A 19,316-nucleotide genomic window follows, 5' to 3' on the forward strand; every position below is an offset into this window, starting at 1 on the left:
ATTTCAGTAGCATCACTAACTTATGTTACTCTGAAGAAGCAGTCAGCACCCTTTCTATGTTAGGAAATAGCTGAACAGAGTCTGTTATTCACAGGAATTATTCAGGCAGGCTTCTTTAGGAAGGCTGGGTTTCACTAGAACATTCCTAGCCTGTAAGCCTCATGGCATCACCTTTCATCTTGACTGCTAAACCTCCTTGTTCCCTACTATCTTCTTTGCCAAGATACAGCTGTCCACATTTACTTTTCCTACTTGGCTGGACTGAATTTAAGAAGGGATCTTGCAACTCTTCCTCTTGTTTGACACTTAATCATCACACCAAATGAAAACTATTTGCCTTTCACCCTTTATTTCAGCCCTTCTTTCCTAGTGCTCATTCAAAATTGGGAAAAAAATAGTCTACCAAGTCGGGGTTTTTGGATTTGATAATAAATCTGCACACTGGTAAGTCACCAAGCACTTCAATACTGTTTGAAATAGTCTCTACATTAATAGAAAAGGAATTCCTCAAACACGCTGCTGCCACTTACCTTTAGTATAGTCGTTGGATGCGATGGAGCTGTATTTCTTGCTTCCGCCTGCACTGTAAGGCTTTCTTTCCTTGTAAGGTTGTTTACTGCCCTTGCTTCTGCATTGCTCACATGAAGAGCCATCTGGAGGATGGGATTCTTCCTTCTTCTCCCGCGTTATCTTCTGGAAACAAAGATCTAAGTGTTCCAAGGAGCCTTTCACTTTCCTGGTGTTTCTCCTTTTTCTTCTTTTTCTTCTCCTTTTTCTTCCTTTGCTTACGCTTGCGATTGGCATTGTCAAAGTGGAGCGCACAGAAACACAAATCCTGAAGTCTGAAAGAAACATGCAAGTTTAAAAGAGAAAAAAAGATGTGGCACTTGTTGCCTATATGAAACTTTATTTATTTTACCACAGGTGATGATTTGCAGCATGTCAGCTATTTTGTGGTGCTTTGTGCACACGCAACTTTAAATGCAGCAAACTTAAGCCCTCAGATTGAAGGACCATAGGTCCTGGTTTGTACACAGATCATTAACAATGGCTAGCTCTGGAATACGTGCAAGCAGAAAAAAACTTTTAACCTAATCCAGAATGGTGTACGGATGTGATTCGAACTATGTAGTCCAAAGCTAGTGCTCTGACACAATTCAGCAATAGCTTTCCTATCTTCACTGATCAACCTAACAACATGATCCCCAGCCAGCTGATGCTATCTAAATAACTTAGAAACTACCAGAAAAAAAAAAAAAAAAAAAAAAAAAAAAGGAAGACATGAGAAGCACCCAGAAAAGAATTAGGATAAAAAATGCGGAGTATGCTGGAATCCTTGCTTACTTGGAATCCTTCTCTCCATGTTTATCCTTGGACTTCTTTTTCTTCTAGAACTTGTGATATTTTTGCCTTTTTTTCACCACCTAAAAGCTCCTTTTCTATCTTTCTGTCTTTCCTTTCTATTTCACTTTCACTACCTTCTGCACGGGTATATTGTCTTTTTCTGTTTCCTTCTGTTTCATTTTTCTGGCGACAGTTCTCCAAATGAGCTGACACAGGTGGAAGCGCATGTCTTTCACGAGAATGTCTTCTGGAATGTTGCTGAGGTACCGAGCAACGATGCAAGTCTGCTCGGGGTGTGTTAAAGCGACGTCCATCTTCATCTCTCAAGAGGGAACCGTGAGGCCATCCACTTTTGTAATGATAATGCTTATGTGACCTGCCGTAGTAAGTTGCAGTCCATTTGTCAAAGGCTGCATCGCCGTGAGAGAATTTTCTCTCTCTACTGTCTCCTGTCGCATGAGGTGAATAGTAATCATTGTAATAGCTACATCTTTCCCATCTCCGTGCTTCATCTCGATAGTATCTTTCTCTGCTCCAACTTCTTTCCCCTTTGGATCGGTAACATCTATTGCTACCTTGTTCTGATCTTCCTCCGCTGCCAGATCTGTACTTGGAATATTTGACTGCTCTTCTGCCATTCTCAGGGCTGTTTCTTTCACCAGGGAAAGATCTGTACCTGCTTCGCTCCCAGTGCTCCTGCTTGTGAGCTTTTGCTCAACAACTTCTCTGAGAACACCTCCTCTTGCTGGAAGGACCATCTTTTTGCTCCTGTTTTGAGTCTTCTTCTCTTCTGCATCACAATGTCCTCTCTTTCTTCGGTAATGCTCTTTGTCAGGTTTTTTAGTGTCATGTATCTTTCTTTATAATGTTTTTTTGTTTGTTTGTTTGTTTTTCATGTGCATGGTGTCCTCTTCCCAGTTTTCTATCACCAAGTTCTTCATTTGGTTTAGAGGACTGGCTTTCCACAACTTTATCCAGCTTTGAAATAGACGAGTCATTAAGTCATTAACAGGTAGGTAGTTTTCAGCTATGTCCTTTGTGTAATACACAATAAATGTTTGTTCATTGTCTTTTGTATTATAAAAACAAGGAGTTCTGTTTGAGGAGCAGGACTTGTGAGAGCTCCCTGCTGAAGTAAGGAGCTGTATAATACTTGGCTAGACACTGAAAGTTCTTTTGCTTAATGTAACAAAAAAAAGAACCCCCTCCCCTTCTCTCCTTCTGCATCTCAGTTGCCTCTTTTGTTCAAAGACACTGCTGCAAAGCTCATGTAACCACCTCCTGATAAGTTGCTAAAGTGGTGTATCAACATCTTGCCTTCCTGTCTCACGCTGGGCCAACATGACCAAATAATAAAAAAAAAAAGTTGAACCACAACGCCGAGGAAGACCACGGCCTTCATCTTCACGACCACCAGAGGGACAGAGACGACCCCCTAGCAACAGTGCGCGCAGTCGCAGAATATACCAGGATGTGCTGCGTAATCCCGGAATTACCAAAATATAAAAAGGGACCCTGGCGGGGGTGAGGTGCGCGCCGTTGGCGGAGCCGAGACTCCCCGGCCGCCCAGCGCTGTTTTGCTTGCTGTTGCTTACTCAATAAACTCCTTTCTATTATTAATGCAATGCTCTCTGAAAATTTATTAAGGGGGCAACTTACAACACTTTGTACCTTGGCATTTATGTGTAATAGCTAAGCATGACCGGAGTGACTCGCCGAGACGGTCGGCTCTGGGGCGGACACGTTGTGCAGCGGAGCGGGGGATCGAGGCGGGCAGGGCACCGAGGCCACCCGAGGCAGCCGGCAGGCGCCGGCAGCCCTCGCGAGGGAGGCTGCCGAGCTGTGGGGGGAGCCGGCAGCGGCAGCGGCGGGCCGTTTACGTCGGGCGTCGCCGCCATTTCGCGGCCACTCGCCGAGGCGATCGGCTCGGGGGAGGCGCGTTGTGCAGCTGAGCCGGGGATCGAGGCGGGCAGGGCTTGTTTCCCGGCACCGAGGCCACCCGAGGCCACCCGAGGCAGCCGAGGGAGCCGGCAGGCGCCGGCAGCCCTCGCGAGGGAGGCTGCCGAGCTGTGGGGGGAGCCGGCAGCGGCAGCGGCGGGCCGTTTACGTCGGGCGCCGCCGCCATTTCGCGGCCACTCGCCGAGGCGATCGGCTCGGGGGAGGCGCGTTGTGCAGCGGAGCCGGGGATCGAGGCGGGCAGGGCTTCCGCCTCCCCTCCCCCCCGGAAAATCGCTTTTTCTGTAAAATCGGTGACAGGTTTTCAGAACTCCAGTGTCACACTGCGAGAAACACTCTGTAGGCAGTAACATAGGCTCAGGCGAGGATCTCCGTCAGTGAAGTAGCATTTTTATTCGCGGTTGCAATGGCGGGCGTCCCACAAGCAGGAGCGCACCTACTAGTCACATCGTACAGTTTATATCCTTTATTTCCCGACGACCGGGAGCCTCCTGTTTCCCCATTGTCTGGGTAATCCAGGTTCACAACCTATCCGATGCTTCACAGACAATACATGGCTTTCAGTTGCCAGCCTGTTACTTTTCCAATTTCTTTTGACTTTTTGTGCTCTTTAAAGGGGTAATGTTTCTTCACTTATCTGACTTGACACCGTGATTTTCGAGTTCAAGTTTGTATTTATTTATTTATTTATTTTTTGTAAGGAGATGTACCAAGCTGTCTTTTTTTACTAAAAATTGTTTCATCAGCACATTTCTCTATCTTCTTAAGCCTATACTAGTAGGGAAAAACAAAACAAAACAAAACGGAACAAAAAACAAGTGCAAGAATAGCAGGGCTCCTCAGTCTACATCATGTGGTTGCTTTTTCCAGGTGAAAAAGCAGGGCCATAAGTGGCAGTACACTAAAGCCCTGGCATGTTGAGATCCAAGAGGAGAGACGTTTGGCCCTCCTTTTCACTCCTGGGAACCACATACCTCAAAACCCACAGACGATGGGCTATATCTCAGAGAAATCTTGGGAAAGGAGAGCATGAAGAGCATGTTTGCAAATTTATTTCTCCCTGGGCTTCTTCTGTTTCTCCAAGAAATATGAGTTTGAATATAACTTTGGCAGCAGTACTTCTGGTGTTTTGCACCTACCACATTTAAAACTCCTACGAAAAACTGAAAAGTTAGACTAAAAAGCAGCTCTTTCCGTTCTACTTTGTAAAGTTGCATGTTTTCCTCATGCAAAACAACAGGGGAATGTAAGCTAGAAACGGAAATGCTGAATGTAAAACAAAACAAAACAAACCTCAGCCCTCCAGGACAAAAGCCAATAACTGCTACAAAGTCCTTTTTAAAATGCTGATTAGGTTTCAAGGTGATACCGCTTTAAATAAGCGTAATTGTGTGTCCATAGGCAGAAGCTGAATAACGACAGGACGAACTTCTATACTTCATGTTTTGTTACTGTCTTACTGTAGCACACGGGGACTTGTTACCTTTAGGGAAACCACTAACCTAATGGAGGGTTTAAAACATAAGCTAGTTTGTTATACCAAAATGCCTGAGAGAACATAAAGTGCTTTCAGATTTCTAGCACGCCTTGATTGCTATCCATTAGACTTCAGACACGTTAAACAAAACACAGTAAATAAGAAAACTCCTAGTCCCACAGCTGGCAAATTGTGTGCAGAGGTTGTAATTAGAACTTTTTTCCCTCGACATTTTACATTTAAGATTGATTTTAAATCCATTCTATACACACTTTCCATTCCTGAAAAAACAATACGCAAACCTGAAAAATGCATTTACATGAGAAATGAAGATGTCCTTGTCCGATTGGAAGACTAAGGTGACAGCTCCTGGGCTCAGGGATTTTCAGATATGCTCCCATCTTCACCAGTGACAGCTCCTTTTTTCGGATTGAAAGGGAAAATGTTTCAGCAACACATTGAAAACATACTTAAGGGACAAGAAACAAAATCAAGACTGCAGTGAGAAGGAGAACAGAAAAACAGTACTGGGGAAAAAAAAAAAAAAAAAAAAAAAAAAGAGAAAGGACCTTGATCTTTATACTGACCAATGAGATAAGCCTTACACATTTTTAAGTTTATTTTTGACAACTGATTGAGGCGTTACCAGGTATTAAGTACGATTCAAGAGCAAATATTAACGCTAGAAAGAAGAAATCCGATCCACCACCACTTTTTCAAAATACATCCATTTCTAATGTGGAGATAACGTCTCTCTGACAAGGTAGTAGAAAAACTGTAAATACCAACAGAGCTTCCTCTCCCGATGTTCCATATACATACCGATGCTGTTCCTACACCTACACTCTGAGCATAAATTTATGTTGACATGAGTATCGGGTGTTACTGTGTTACTCCTCTCTTTGTTTGCCTTGAGAGACACACCTCTTGTCCACTGAAAAGTAAACTCAAGATTCCAGACCAGTAAGACAGTTGCTATCCCCCCATTCAGAGTTCTGCAGCAGCACTGTTCAGATGTGTTTAGCAGTCTCTTTAGAAAACGTTATCACTTAGGACCTGCTTCTCAGTAGGTACACGTTTGGCCTCCGCTTAGCAGAGAGTCAATCCCAGCTTAAGCTTTCGTACAAGAGCCCCTTCACGAAACGGAGTTGAACCCTGACATAACTGAGTTTAACCTTTAACCTTGAAGCTTCCTTAAAGAAGAAAGCAGCACCCAGGCCAGGAAATAGAAATTAATCGTCACTTTACCCTGAAACGCACGGAAAGCCACTGAGCTATTCTGTGCTGGCAGGATTGCTGCCAGACTGGCTGACGAGGCGGTGGGCAGCTCCCTGGGGCCACAGGTCCTGTCACACGGGGCTGCCGGATTCAAGTTTTGGATTATTTCAGGAAATCTTTTTCCCTAGAAACAGTAGCTACTAGTAATGCTTTAATTGGTTTGCCAGCACAACCTTTACCCTGTTAGAAATGCCGTTGACTTCTACCTTTATGTAGCATACGTAGTATCCTGAGCGACAGTTGATACCATGATGCACCAGCACCGCATATAAGGTGTACAGGAGTGGTTCTCCAATTGACTGCGACACATAGGCTCGAAGGTCGAAATACTCAGGATATTTTACCTCCTAAAGAGAGACCATGAAGATAGAAAAAATATCCCAGAGTACTTCGTGGACTAGCCGGAGAAAAACACTTCCAAAAAACACAGTCTAGAATTACATTAATATATTTCTTGAGACACAAAAATTATCTCGGACCATATTACATACCTGTCCTGTGTGTCTATGATCTTCAGAAGTAAGCAATGGCAATTTAAGCCTCTTGCGGGGAGTTTCTTTGTGCTGCCTTCCTTCTGTGTCTGGACATACAGGGAACAGTCTGAAAATACACACCAGCAGGAGTCAGGAAGTGGATCTGAGTGCAGGAAGGGTTTCTCTTCTCCACCCTCTCTCCAAACGGAGAGACCAGGGTCGTGGAAATCTAAAGAACCATGCACATGACTCGCAGCTGCTGGGATAATGATCAGCATTTAATCACCAAGAAGATCTCAACACTGGAAGGTGCACACAGGCGCACTTACACAAGAGGTTTGAGGCCTTGGAGCTTGAGAGACTGGTGGGAGAGGATGTGTCTGAAAGTCCACCCAGGAGGTTGCCTAGGGCGAGGAAGTTGACTCCACACCTTAAGACTGCCTCCACCAAGACAGAAAGAAGGGTAATCATTGTAGACAACTCCCTTCTCATGGGATCAGAGGGCCCCTATATGTCGGCCAGACCCTGCCCATAGGGAAGTCTGCTGCCTCCCTGGGGCCCAGGCCAGGGATGCTGCCAGAAACCTTCCCAACCTGGCTCGCCCCTCTGATTACTGTCCTCTATTGATAGTCCAGGCTGGCAGTGATGAAATTGCTGAGAGAAGCCTGGAGGCTATCAAAAGGGTTTTCAGGGGACCGGGGCGGTTAGTAGATGGAGCGGGAGTACAGGTGGTGTTTTCCTCCATCCCTGCAGTGCAAGGCAGGGGTACAGAGTGGGTACTCCCACGTGCCCAGTGATGGGACGAGGGGGAATGGGCTAAAGTTACGCCAGGGGTGGTTTTATTGGATATTAGGACAAACATCTCTACTGAAAGGGTTGTTAGGCACTGGGGTGGGCTGCCCAGGGAAGTGGTTGAGTCACCATCCCTGGAGGTCTTCAAAAGATGTTTAGATGTAGAGCTTAGTGATATAGTTTAGTGGCAGACTTGTTAGTGTTAGGTCAAAGGATGGACTCGGTGATCTTGGGGGTCTCTTCCAACCTCAATGATTCTGTCATTCAGTACCAGGGCCGGTTCTCTTCGATATCTTTATCGATGATCTGGATGAGGGGATTGAGTGCACCCTCAATAAGTGTGCAGACGACATCAAGTTAGGTGCAACCAGCACCTGACTTCAGAGCAATCTGAGCAACCAGCTCTGACTTCAGAGCTGATCGCACTTGCAGCAGCCCACCGGACTGAGACCTTCTGAGAGGTAGGATCCTATAAAGCATGCCACACAAGCACAAGAGCATAAGGCCACTCTAACAAATCCTTTACATCTCACCTGCCAGGAGACTCTTTTGCCTTTGTTTCCTCCTCTGCTTCTTCCTTCGCTTCAGCTGTGGCCAATGTGCTTGGAGAAAGTCTCCTTTGCGCAAGTTTTAATGTATGAAGAAGAGACGCTGTAAACACAAAAGGAGAAAACCTCTCAGCACATCAGGCACAGATCTGCTCTGCAATGTTATAAGCTAGCTGAGGTATCCCTGTGATTCCTTCTGAGACCTGTTTTCTAGAAGACTGCAAGCCCTTTCTGACTCCAGATCCCATCTGACCTTTGATACCCACAGTGCTGCATTACTCCTTTTGCTGTGATCTTTCTGCTGCAGCAGCAAGTCCATCCCCTCTGAACAGCGGGGGTTTTGCGGGGACACACATTTTGGTGCCTAACAATCTCTTTTGGGGCAACGATTTCTTGGAGCGGCATAAATGGTTTTTCTACACAGGCTTTCTATCCTGGTGCATTCAACTCAAGCACGTTATATCTGTGATATTCATGAGGAATTAAGAATGAGGAGTTCCCAGCCTTAGAGGAGAACCAAAGTTTTGGCACAGCTTGGCAACCTTTGTGCATTCTTCTCGACACAATTTTTCTCATCAAATGACAACATGGTGATTCAAAGCGGTATGCCCAGCCCCTCAGTCTCCCACAACTCAAGACGGAGTTTGTTATTCACAGTGCTAGCGGACTTGCCGAACACTGACTCCCTCCTGCACAAACAAACCCATAAAATGGAAGAGAGGCACCCTTTGGCACGTAATGCAGGGGAAAAACATACTTCAGCACTATCTTGTTCAAAATGTGTCCCTTGAGACTTACCAGGAGGGTAAACAGAGGCATACAGCGTGCCTCTGCTATCCCAGGCATCTCCCTGTAACCTGAGTCCCAAGCACCCCCCAGCGAGGACAACAGGGAAAGGCACAAACCTCCACCAGCAATCAGTCATTAACGTTACCTTGTGCAGTAAGTATCTCTTCCTCTGCAAGACGCTCCCTAGCAAGCCGAGGTACCGCCTTAATCTCAAACCTGGAAGTAGGAAGAAGGCACCGTTCTGTGAAAAGGGCTCCTTTGCCAGATTAATGTCAAGGTATCCGTGGAGAGTCCAACACATGCCCTAAAGCATTCAAACTGAGCAGTGCTGGCCTCAGAACAGCTCAGCAGCCCCTCGCTAGACAGAGGTTTGGGTTTTTACTTTGCCTCAGTGCTCCTGTGTCGTCCTGACACAAGAAAGCATTTCAGAGTTCCTTTGATTGACACGAGTTTCACCAAAGACATGGAAACATCACAGGCAGGGGACAAGCATAGATCTGGTCCGTGTTCCACCTGCTAAGAGATCCTGTCCATGTTGCATTCAAAACAACAGAAACATTAGGATCTTACTTCTTTTAGATATTTTGGCAGTTTTAACCACATAAAAGAGAAGAAGCAGATGAAACATTAGGTGAGTTGCTTCAATGCGTCTGCAGAGCAAACCAGTTGCCCCTGACTGGAGTAATGGTAAAATGCAGAACACGGTCAGTAACTGAGGGTGATGCGTAAGCCCAAGCTAAGCAAAAGCAAGGACAAAATTAACTGCAAAACAGTAGTTTGAAAGAGCACTACCAATCATGAGCTGAGCACGTGTGAGTGCGCGCAGAGCAGGGCTGCAGGAACAAATATACTTACTGAGGGAACAGGTGGGCACGGCCAAAATGGCTTGGGAAGAGGGCAGTTTCTTCGTCCAGTCTGACCAACTTTTTCTGCAGCAGGGACAGAAACATCTGACATGAGTCCAAGGAAAAGAGCTCAACATTCACAGAGGCCTTTCTGTAGCTCCAGGAATTCACTGCCTCTCAGCAAACTTCTGGACAAGTGCCTCAGCCAGTTAAAACACACTGCACAGCACATGATCTGCTAGGGTGAGGAACGCTGCCAACCTTTTCACAAGGACCGTAGTTAACAGCCTCAGCCTGTGAACAAGTCAATGGAGCAAACACAAGGGAAGGCCCGTCATGAGCCTCGGCTTCCAGCTGCTGCTTTCAGTGGGGTCGCTTGCTTTAGCTATTCCTGAATGCAGCGCAAATGGGTCAGAGCTGGTGTTATCCCCAGAGTTTTTCCACAGGAGTCAGAGGATTGCGTTGGCAGTGTGGAGGAACACGGAGACCAGAGCTTTTCTGCTGGGACAGGAGAACTACACCAACAGCCTGCCTGCATCCAAAAGGGCCTGGTGTCCTTGTGCCTCAGCCTCACGCCCGCAACGGGGGGAACATCATCAGCCTAGCCGTTGCTTTGGCTTCTTTCCTATTTATGGCGAGGCCCTTCCAGTGCTATCCTTTGCCCAGCAACGATACGACTGCACGCATTGCCAGCAGTCATACAGCAAATAAAAGAAAGAAAACAGAAAGCTCTCACTGCGATGGACTGTGCCTAGCTCCAGCGTCCTGGCAGCTCACAGCTGCCAGCAGGGCTCAGTGCCCCCACCCTTTGATGGGGCTTCAAACCCTCTCTAAGTAGGACTGCAGAAACAATAAACTTACAGCAATCAGCTTCTCTACCACGTATGTGGACTTGTTGAGACTGTGTAAAAACCCTTCAGAAAACGTCATTTTCACTCTTTGCCCTCGGATAGCAAGAGTGCCAAAATCCTTTAAGGTGAAGTCCGTGTCCTCCCTATTTGTGAGGATGCGGTAGAAGTATTGCAAGGTCTCCTCCAAACAGCTCTGCACTATTTCCTTGCTGTACGGGACGTTCAGGCGCATATTCTCATAGCTCAGCACCACTATCTTCATATCATCTGGAAAAAATGAGGAACAATGCAACTTGCACTGCAGTTGAACAGATTCAAACAAAGTGCCAGGAGCTTCCAGCTAAAACATGCTGCTGTAACTGCTGTAGTCTAAGCCTTGTACGACTCCTTAAAGCAGCTGATGTATGCCCCCCCTCAAGAGAAACTGAAATCACTCCATCAATGTACCAAGTGCACAGCTGTGACTCCTCAGCCCAGAGACAGGACCCAGTGACCTCAGCCGTCTGCGGAACACAGGAGGAGGAGGCAAAAGGAATGCGGCTGGTTCCCATGCAAAGAGCCCAGGCTCAGTGCACGCCTGGTCTGGGGAGACCTGCCTCGCACTGAGACAGGCAAGCACAAGAACTCTTCCAGACAGTTCTGGATAGTCCCTGTGGCCTTCAAAACTCAGGAACAAATGTCTCTGCTTTTGGTACCAATGCCCTTTACCCCAGGGCTGCCTGACAGAAGTTCCTATTATCCAGGAGAAGCTGGGAGTCATTGGAAAGAGAAGACCCACCCCAAATGAAGCACCAAGCTCTTAGTGCTGCGCAGGTCTCATCCATGGCACACAGTAGCCAAAGCAATGGCAGCAGTTGACAGAAATTACAGCAAATCTGGCCATTGATGGGTTTCTATGCCAGCCATCTCTTCTCTCTCTCAGGGCCTTCTGACGGCATCTGAGTTGCCTATCAGCACTTCTAAACAGCAATCGGCATAACCCCTTAATATATGTACACATGGGAAAACAAGACTTTAATTGGTATTCTTACCAGGAACACGTACACAACGGTGTTTCAGGTTACGAATCTGTCCAAGAGTCTTGGACAGTGAAAACACAGGTCTCCGAAATGTGAACACCTGGCCATTTTCAAAAGATAGCCATTTTTTAATATGGAATGTCCCCAGTCCTGTTACAGTGACGGCCCGAGGCTGGTAAAGAAAAGAAGGGGAAGCATGTTTAAGTTGGAAAACAGAGTGAGGACTTGTGACATCTTGCAACGGGGTGCCCTGTGCCCTGCCCACTCCCAACGCGGCATGGGGTAAGCTGGGGGAGCTGGGAAAGCTCATGAGAAGACCCACATACTCGGGGCATTTTCTCTCCTTCCTTTGCCCCTCAAGAAAATGCGCGGTGAAGTAAAGCAGGTGGAGGAGGTCTAGCCCATCCTTCAGCTAGGTCCCTTCCAGCAATTGGGGTTAACCCTGGAAGCATCCCCAGCTGTCTGTTTGCTCTCTCCACTCTGAGAGCGAAGAACAGCGAAGCCCCAGCAAGTTCTGAACACATTTTCCTACCGTTTTGTATCTTTGATATAAATATAAATACTTGATTTTCTGTTGGGTTGGTTTCAATTATTACAATTATTTCAATTTACAGAGAAGCTGGTCTTTAGCACGCTTGGGGCACATCTGTATGTGCCAGTGCGGCTCTGGGAAGAGCAATGGCACTTGCTGGCACAGGGCTGCCAGGACTTCCTGAAGCCGTGGGGTGAGGGGAGGGGTAGGGTGCAGTCCCACCTTCGTCATCATGAGCAATTGCCGAACCTGCTTGGACACACCACCCCAAATTGTGATGACATCTGGAAAGCAAGGGAAGGACATGTCAAGCTCAAAGTCAGCAAGTCCATGGCCCATCAGCACATTTCTTTACAAGGCATTTGCAGATGCAGGTGTGATCTAACACAGCTCCCAGGATGAATCCATCTGTGACTCTGGATGAATTTTTGACTGATACCAGTCTAACAGCTCTGCCACGTCCCAGGAAAGGTCTGCAGCTGCAGGAGCTCTTAAAAGCGTTTTGGACAAGGGAATGCAGCCTGTAGGCATCTGAAATGGGAGGGCCTCTCTTAGCCCTAAGCCTTTTCTGAGAGCCATGAGGCACAGGAGGCTGCAGCAGGAAGAAGCCACAGGCAGGGAGGGGCTCAGCCCCTTCATGAGAGGCCTTGCTGAAATGCTGACAAGTCAGCAGATCTCCTCCTGACACGTGTATTTCTGGCAGTTTCTTGGGAGCCCATCAGGAACTGCAGGAACCTCAGCCTTCTTCCAACCGTGCACGCATCTTTCCCTTCAGAGACAGATCTCCACGTGTGACCCATCAGCAAGCGGAACCCGGCCACAGGACTGCCACCACGGGCAGGGCACGACGCCACACACACAGCACCCTTGGGGCCTCCCCCGCAGACAAGAACCTCGCTTTCCACAATTTGTAGAGTTCGTATCAGTCTATAGCTACACTCATAAGAGGTCCCAAATGCCTTACCGTTGACAGAAAGCTTCTTGAGTGTGGGAAACGTGACCTTGGTGCAGCCCTCAACCTCACTGCAGCGCTCAATGTTGGTGATTAGCGCTTCCAAGTTTGTCATGATCCTGCTTTGGGTCAGCACGTCAGGCTAGAGAGTGAAAGATCTGTGATGTTTCCTCCCTTTTTGATGCCCTCTGTGCTTCACCAAATAGCTCCTGCACCGTCCTACGCCTCCCTTTGTCCTCTGAGACTCTGAGCTACAGGAGAGACTTCTCGTGTCCTCCAGAGAAAACTGGATGCAAGAGCCTCCTTCAACGCCCGAGCTCACTAAGGCGATGACAGAAAGGGCCTGGCACGCTGTGGCATAAGGGGAGCTGCCATTGTGATGCGGAGGTGTCCCTCTGTGACCCGTGCTCAAGTCAGAGGGGTGCAGGGCCACTCCTTAACACAGCCCCTGCGGCCCAGCCACCTCATTGGGCCCTGCAGCAAGAAGGGGGCTGCATGTTAGGGAACTGCTCCCCCATACACACGCCCTCTCCTCACTCCCCAACGAGGCTGTGAGACAGGAAGAGCCTCTGCGATGTCACCAAAAGGAGGACAGAAACTCTGTTAGTAAGGAAAGCGGCTGGGTTCACAGGACTAATGGCATAATAATAATAATAATAATAATAATAATAATAATAATAATAATAATAATAATAATAATAATAATAAACCTGCTTTTTGACTCTCCTTCTCTTCACTAGGAGCATGTTCCCTCTTGCTTTGGTAATGCTCTTTCTCAGTGTTTTTCGTTTCGTCCTTTGTACCTTGGCATCTCTCTGCAATAGCTGAGGAGGAAAGGTTTTTAGAGCTACATTCAGTGTCACACTTGAGAGAGGAAGTTTGCCGCAATTTCTCACCAGGCTCAGAAGACTCTTTGCCGGACAAAACGTTTTCTTTTGAAATGAGGTCACGTTCTTTTGATCTTCTTGGTTTCTCCTTGTCTCCACCATCATCACATTGGTACTGTGCGAGGTATTCATCCTTCCCAGTAGATTTCGGAGGATCCGCGACACTGCACAGAATAAAATCACATTTCTTACTTCTGCTGAAGGACGTGAAGATTAAGAGTAAAACCTTCCAAAGGCAAACAAACAAACAAAAACCTCCGGACTACAGGAACACTCGCAAAGATATGCCATTTAGAAACCTCTCCTGCGATTAGGACACCTTCTCCAGCTCCCAGAGAAAGTGCTTTCTCCCCTCTTGCTTCTGAAGCCATTGCACTAAAAAAGCAAACGCATCTGTCTCCCTCCACATGCTGCTGCTCTGAATAAGAGCCAGAAGATTCAAAACCACCCTATTTGGTCTCCCCACATAGCCGAAAAAACACCAGTTGAAACAGAGTTTTCTACCTCTCTCCCACAAATTTACATTCACATATCCTGTGACTGCAAAAATAGAAGGCGGGGCTCAGGAGGAACAGACAGTGTTGTAAATGAAAAAAAGCAGCCCGTTTCTTCAGAGTCTTAAGCCTATGCTACTAGGAAAAAACAAAACAAAACAAAAAAAAAAAAAACAAAAAACCAAGAGGAGAGGAGAACAACAGCGGGAAATTTACCTATTCTCCAGGTGTTCAATTGCAAAGCCTCCTCTGGAGGATCAACAGCTGTGAATTCAGCGTGCTTAGGAGAAATCAGATCTACGTCTGAACCACAACTATTTCAGTAGCATCACTAACTTATGTTACTCTGAAGAAGCAGTCAGCACCCTTTCTATGTTAGGAAATAGCTGAACAGAGTCTGTTATTCACAGGAATTATTCAGGCAGGCTTCTTTAGGAAGGCTGGGTTTCACTAGAACATTCCTAGCCTGTAAGCCTCATGGCATCACCTTTCATCTTGACTGCTAAACCTCCTTGTTCCCTACTATCTTCTTTGCCAAGATACAGCTGTCCACATTTACTTTTCCTACTTGGCTGGACTGAATTTAAGAAGGGATCTTGCAACTCTTCCTCTTGTTTGACACTTAATCATCACACCAAATGAAAACTATTTGCCTTTCACCCTTTATTTCAGCCCTTCTTTCCTAGTGCTCATTCAAAATTGGGAAAAAAATAGTCTACCAAGTCGGGGTTTTTGGATTTGATAATAAATCTGCACACTGGTAAGTCACCAAGCACTTCAATACTGTTTGAAATAGTCTCTACATTAATAGAAAAGGAATTCCTCAAACACGCTGCTGCCACTTACCTTTAGTATAGTCGTTGGATGCGATGGAGCTGTATTTCTTGCTTCCGCCTGCACTGTAAGGCTTTCTTTCCTTGTAAGGTTGTTTACTGCCCTTGCTTCTGCATTGCTCACATGAAGAGCCATCTGGAGGATGGGATTCTTCCTTCTTCTCCCGCGTTATCTTCTGGAAACAAAGATCTAAGTGTTCCAAGGAGCCTTTCACTTTCCTGGTGTTTCTCCTTTTTCTTCTTTTTCTTCTCCTTTTTCTTCCTTTGCTTACGCTTGCGATTGGCATTGTCAAAGTGGAGCGCACAGAAACACAAATCCTGAAGTCTGAAAGAAACATGCAAGTTTAAAAGAAAAAAAAAGATGTGGCACTTGTTGCCTATATGAAACTTTATTTATTTTACCACAGGTGATGATTTGCAGCATGTCAGCTATTTTGTGGTGCTTTGTGCACACGCAACTTTAAATGCAGCAAACTTAAGCCCTCAGATTGAAGGACCATAGGTCCTGGTTTGTACACAGATCATTAACAATGGCTAGCTCTGGAATACGTGCAAGCAGAAAAAAACTTTTAACCTAATCCAGAATGGTGTACGGATGTGATTCGAACTATGTAGTCCAAAGCTAGTGCTCTGACACAATTCAGCAATAGCTTTCCTATCTTCACTGATCAACCTAACAACATGATCCCCAGCCAGCTGATGCTATCTAAATAACTTAGAAACTACCAGAAAAAAAAAAAAAAAAAAAAAAAAAAAAGAAGACATGAGAAGCACCCAGAAAAGAATTAGGATAAAAAATGCGGAGTATGCTGGAATCCTTGCTTACTTGGAATCCTTCTCTCCATGTTTATCCTTGGACTTCTTTTTCTTCTAGAACTTGTGATATTTTTGCCTTTTTTTCACCACCTAAAAGCTCCTTTTCTATCTTTCTGTCTTTCCTTTCTATTTCACTTTCACTACCTTCTGCACGGGTATATTGTCTTTTTCTGTTTCTTCTGTTTCATTTTTCTGGCGACAGTTCTCCAAATGAGCTGACACAGGTGGAAGCGCATGTCTTTCACGAGAATGTCTTCTGGAATGTTGCTGAGGTACCGAGCAACGATGCAAGTCTGCTCGGGTGTGTTAAAGCGACGTCCATCTTCATCTCTCAAGAGGGAACCGTGAGGCCATCCACTTTGTAATGATAATGCTTATGTGACCTGCCGTAGTAAGTTGCAGTCCATTTGTCAAAGGCTGCATCGCCGTGAGAGAATTTTCTCTCTCTACTGTCTCCTGTCGCATGAGGTGAATAGTAATCATTGTAATAGCTACATCTTTCCCATCTCCGTGCTTCATCTCGATAGTATCTTTCTCTGCTCCAACTTCTTTCCCCTTTGGATCGGTAACATCTATTGCTACCTGTTCTGATCTTCCTCCGCTGCCAGATCTGTACTTGGAATATTTGACTGCTCTTCTGCCATTCTCAGGGCTGTTTCTTTCACCAGGGAAAGATCTGTACCTGCTTCGCTCCCAGTGCTCCTGCTTGTGAGCTTTGCTCAACAACTTCTCTGAGAACACCTCCTCTTGCTGGAAGGACCATCTTTTGCTCCTGTTTTGAGTCTTCTTCTCTTCTGCATCACAATGTCCTCTCTTTCTTCGGTAATGCTCTTTGTCAGGTTTTTTAGTGTCATGTATCTTTCTTTATAATGTTTTTTTGTTTGTTTGTTTGTTTTTCATGTGCATGGTGTCCTCTTCCCAGTTTTCTATCACCAAGTTCTTCATTTGTTTAGAGGACTGGCTTTTCCACAACTTTATCCAGCTTTGAAATAGACGAGTCATTAAGTCATTAACAGGTAGGTAGTTTTCAGCTATGTCCTTTGTGTAATACACAATAAATGTTTGTTCATTGTCTTTTGTATTTATAAAAACAAGGAGTTCTGTTTGAGGAGCAGGACTTGTGAGAGCTCCCTGCTGAAGTAAGGAGCTGTATAATACTTGGCTAGACACTGAAAGTTCTTTTGCTTAATGTAACAAAAAAAAGAACCCCCCTCCCCTTCTCTCCTTCTGCATCTCAGTTGCCTCTTTTGTTCAAAGACACTGCTGCAAAGCTCATGTAACCACCTCCTGATAAGTTGCTAAAGTGGTGTATCAACATCTTGCCTTCCTGTCTCACGCTGGGCCAACATGACCAAATAATAAAAAAAAAAGTTGAACCACAACGCCGAGGAAGACCACGGCCTTCATCTTCACGACCACCAGAGGGACAGAGACGACCCCCTAGCAACAGTGCGCGCAGTCGCAGAATATACCAGGATGTGCTGCGTAATCCCGGAATTACCAAAATATAAAAAGGGACCCTGGCGGGGGTGAGGTGCGCGCCGTTGGCGGAGCCGAGACTCCCGGCCGCCCAGCGCTGTTTTGCTTGCTGTTGCTTACTCAATAAACTCCTTTCTATTATTAATGCAATGCTCTCTGAAAATTTATTAAGGGGGCAACTTACAACACTTTGTACCTTGGCATTTATGTGTAATAGCTAAGCATGACCGGAGTGACTCGCCGAGACGGTCGGCTCTGGGGCGGACACGTTGTGCAGCGGAGCGGGGGATCGAGGCGGGCAGGGCACCGAGGCCACCCGAGGCAGCCGCAGGCGCCGGCAGCCCTCGCGAGGGAGGCTGCCGAGCTGTGGGGGGAGCCGGCAGCGGCAGCGGCGGGCCGTTTACGTCGGGCGTCGCCGCCATTTCGCGGCCACTCGCCGAGGCGATCGGCTCGGGGGAGGCGCGTTGTGCAGCTGAGCCGGGGATCGAGGCGGGCAGGGCTTGTTTCCCGGCACCGAGCCACCCGAGGCCACCCGAGGCAGCCGAGGGAGCCGGCAGGCGCCGGCAGCCCTCGCGAGGGAGGCTGCCGAGCTGTGGGGGGAGCCGGCAGCGGCAGCGGCGGGCCGTTTACGTCGGGCGCCGCCGCCATTTCGCGGCCACTCGCCGAGGCGATCGGCTCGGGGGAGGCGCGTTGTGCAGCGGAGCCGGGGATCGAGGCGGGCAGGGCTTCCGCCTCCCCTCCCCCCCGGAAAATCGCTTTTCTGTAAAATCGGTGACAGGTTTTCAGAACTCCAGTGTCACACTGCGAGAAACACTCTGTAGGCAGTAACATAGGCTCAGGCGAGGATCTCCGTCAGTGAAGTAGCATTTTTATTCGCGGTTGCAATGGCGGGCGTCCCACAAGCAGGAGCGCACCTACTAGTCACATCGTACAGTTTATATCCTTTATTTCCCGACGACCGGGAGCCTCCTGTTTCCCCATTGTCTGGGTAATCCAGGTTCACAACCTATCCGATGCTTCACAGACAATACATGGCTTTCAGTTGCCAGCCTGTTACTTTCCAATTTCTTTTGACTTTTTTGTGCTCTTTAAAGGGGTAATGTTTCTTCACTTATCTGACTTGACACGTGATTTTCGAGTTCAAGTTGTATTTATTTATTTATTTATTTTTTGTAAGGAGATGTACCAAGCTGTCTTTTTTTACTAAAAATTGTTTCATCAGCACATTTCTCTATCTTCTTAGCCTATACTAGTAGGGAAAAACAAAACAAAACAAAACGGAACAAAAAACAAGTGCAAGAATAGCAGGGCTCCTCAGTCTACATCATGTGGTTGCTTTTTCCAGGTGAAAAAGCAGGGCCATAAGTGGCAGTACACTAAAGCCCTGGCATGTTGAGATCAAGAGGAGAGACGTTTGCCCTCCTTTTCACTCCTGGGAACCACATACCTCAAAACCCACAGACGATGGGCTATATCTCAGAGAAATCTTGGAAGGAGAGCATGAAGAGCATGTTTGCAAATTTATTTCTCCCTGGGCTTCTCTGTTTCTCCAAGAAATATGAGTTTGATGAGTTTGAATATAACTTTGGCAGCAGTACTTCTGGTGTTTTGCACCTACCACATTTAAAACTCCTACGAAAAACTGAAAAGTTAGACTAAAAAGCAGCTCTTTCCGTTCTACTTTGTAAAGTTGCATGTTTTCCTCATGCAAAACAACAGGGGAATGTAAGCTAGAAACGGAAATGCTGAATGTAAAACAAAACAAAACAAACCTCAGCCCTCCAGGACAAAAGCCAATAACTGCTACAAAGTCCTTTTTAAAATGCTGATTAGGTTTCAAGGTGATACCGCTTTAAATAAGCGTAATTGTGTGTCCATAGGCAGAAGCTGAATAACGACAGGACGAACTTCTATACTTCATGTTTTGTTACTGTCTTACTGTAGCACACAG

At 46.5% G+C, this 19,316-nt stretch overlaps 1 protein-coding gene across 1 annotated transcript; it reads right to left on the reverse strand.

Moving 5' to 3' along the window:
- Positions 1–3,657: 3,657 nt before the first annotated feature.
- Positions 3,658–12,971, reverse strand: LOC137849068 (coiled-coil domain-containing protein 81-like). The gene is made up of 10 exons (XM_068668549.1): positions 12,869–12,971; positions 12,127–12,188; positions 11,385–11,544; positions 10,364–10,620; positions 9,513–9,586; positions 8,803–8,873; positions 7,854–7,971; positions 6,547–6,655; positions 6,235–6,402; positions 3,658–3,828 (listed from the first exon to the last, which is right to left on the reverse strand). The coding sequence occupies exons 1-10, from the start codon at positions 12,969–12,971 to the stop codon at positions 3,658–3,660; spliced, it is 1,293 nt and encodes a 430-aa protein (XP_068524650.1).
- Positions 12,972–19,316: the final 6,345 nt, after the last annotated feature.

This window comes from Anas acuta, unplaced genomic scaffold, assembly GCF_963932015.1.
Source record: "Anas acuta unplaced genomic scaffold, bAnaAcu1.1 SCAFFOLD_54, whole genome shotgun sequence".
In the NCBI taxonomy this organism is placed as follows: Eukaryota; Metazoa; Chordata; class Aves; order Anseriformes; family Anatidae; genus Anas; species Anas acuta.

Bases quoted from the DNA above. Each gene is read 5' to 3' on its own strand.
- LOC137849068 (XM_068668549.1), bottom strand. From the start codon at position 12,971: ATGACAAACTTGGAAGCGCTAATCACCAACATTGAGCGCTGCAGTGAG. The intron at 12,189-12,868 runs GTAAGGCATTTG...CTTGCTTTCCAG, and splicing joins CAAGAAGCTTTCTGTCAACG to ATGTCATCACAATTTGGGGT. The intron at 7,972-8,802 runs GTAACGTTAATG...TTGTGTTTACAG, and splicing joins AGAGATACTTACTGCACAAG to CGTCTCTTCTTCATACATTA.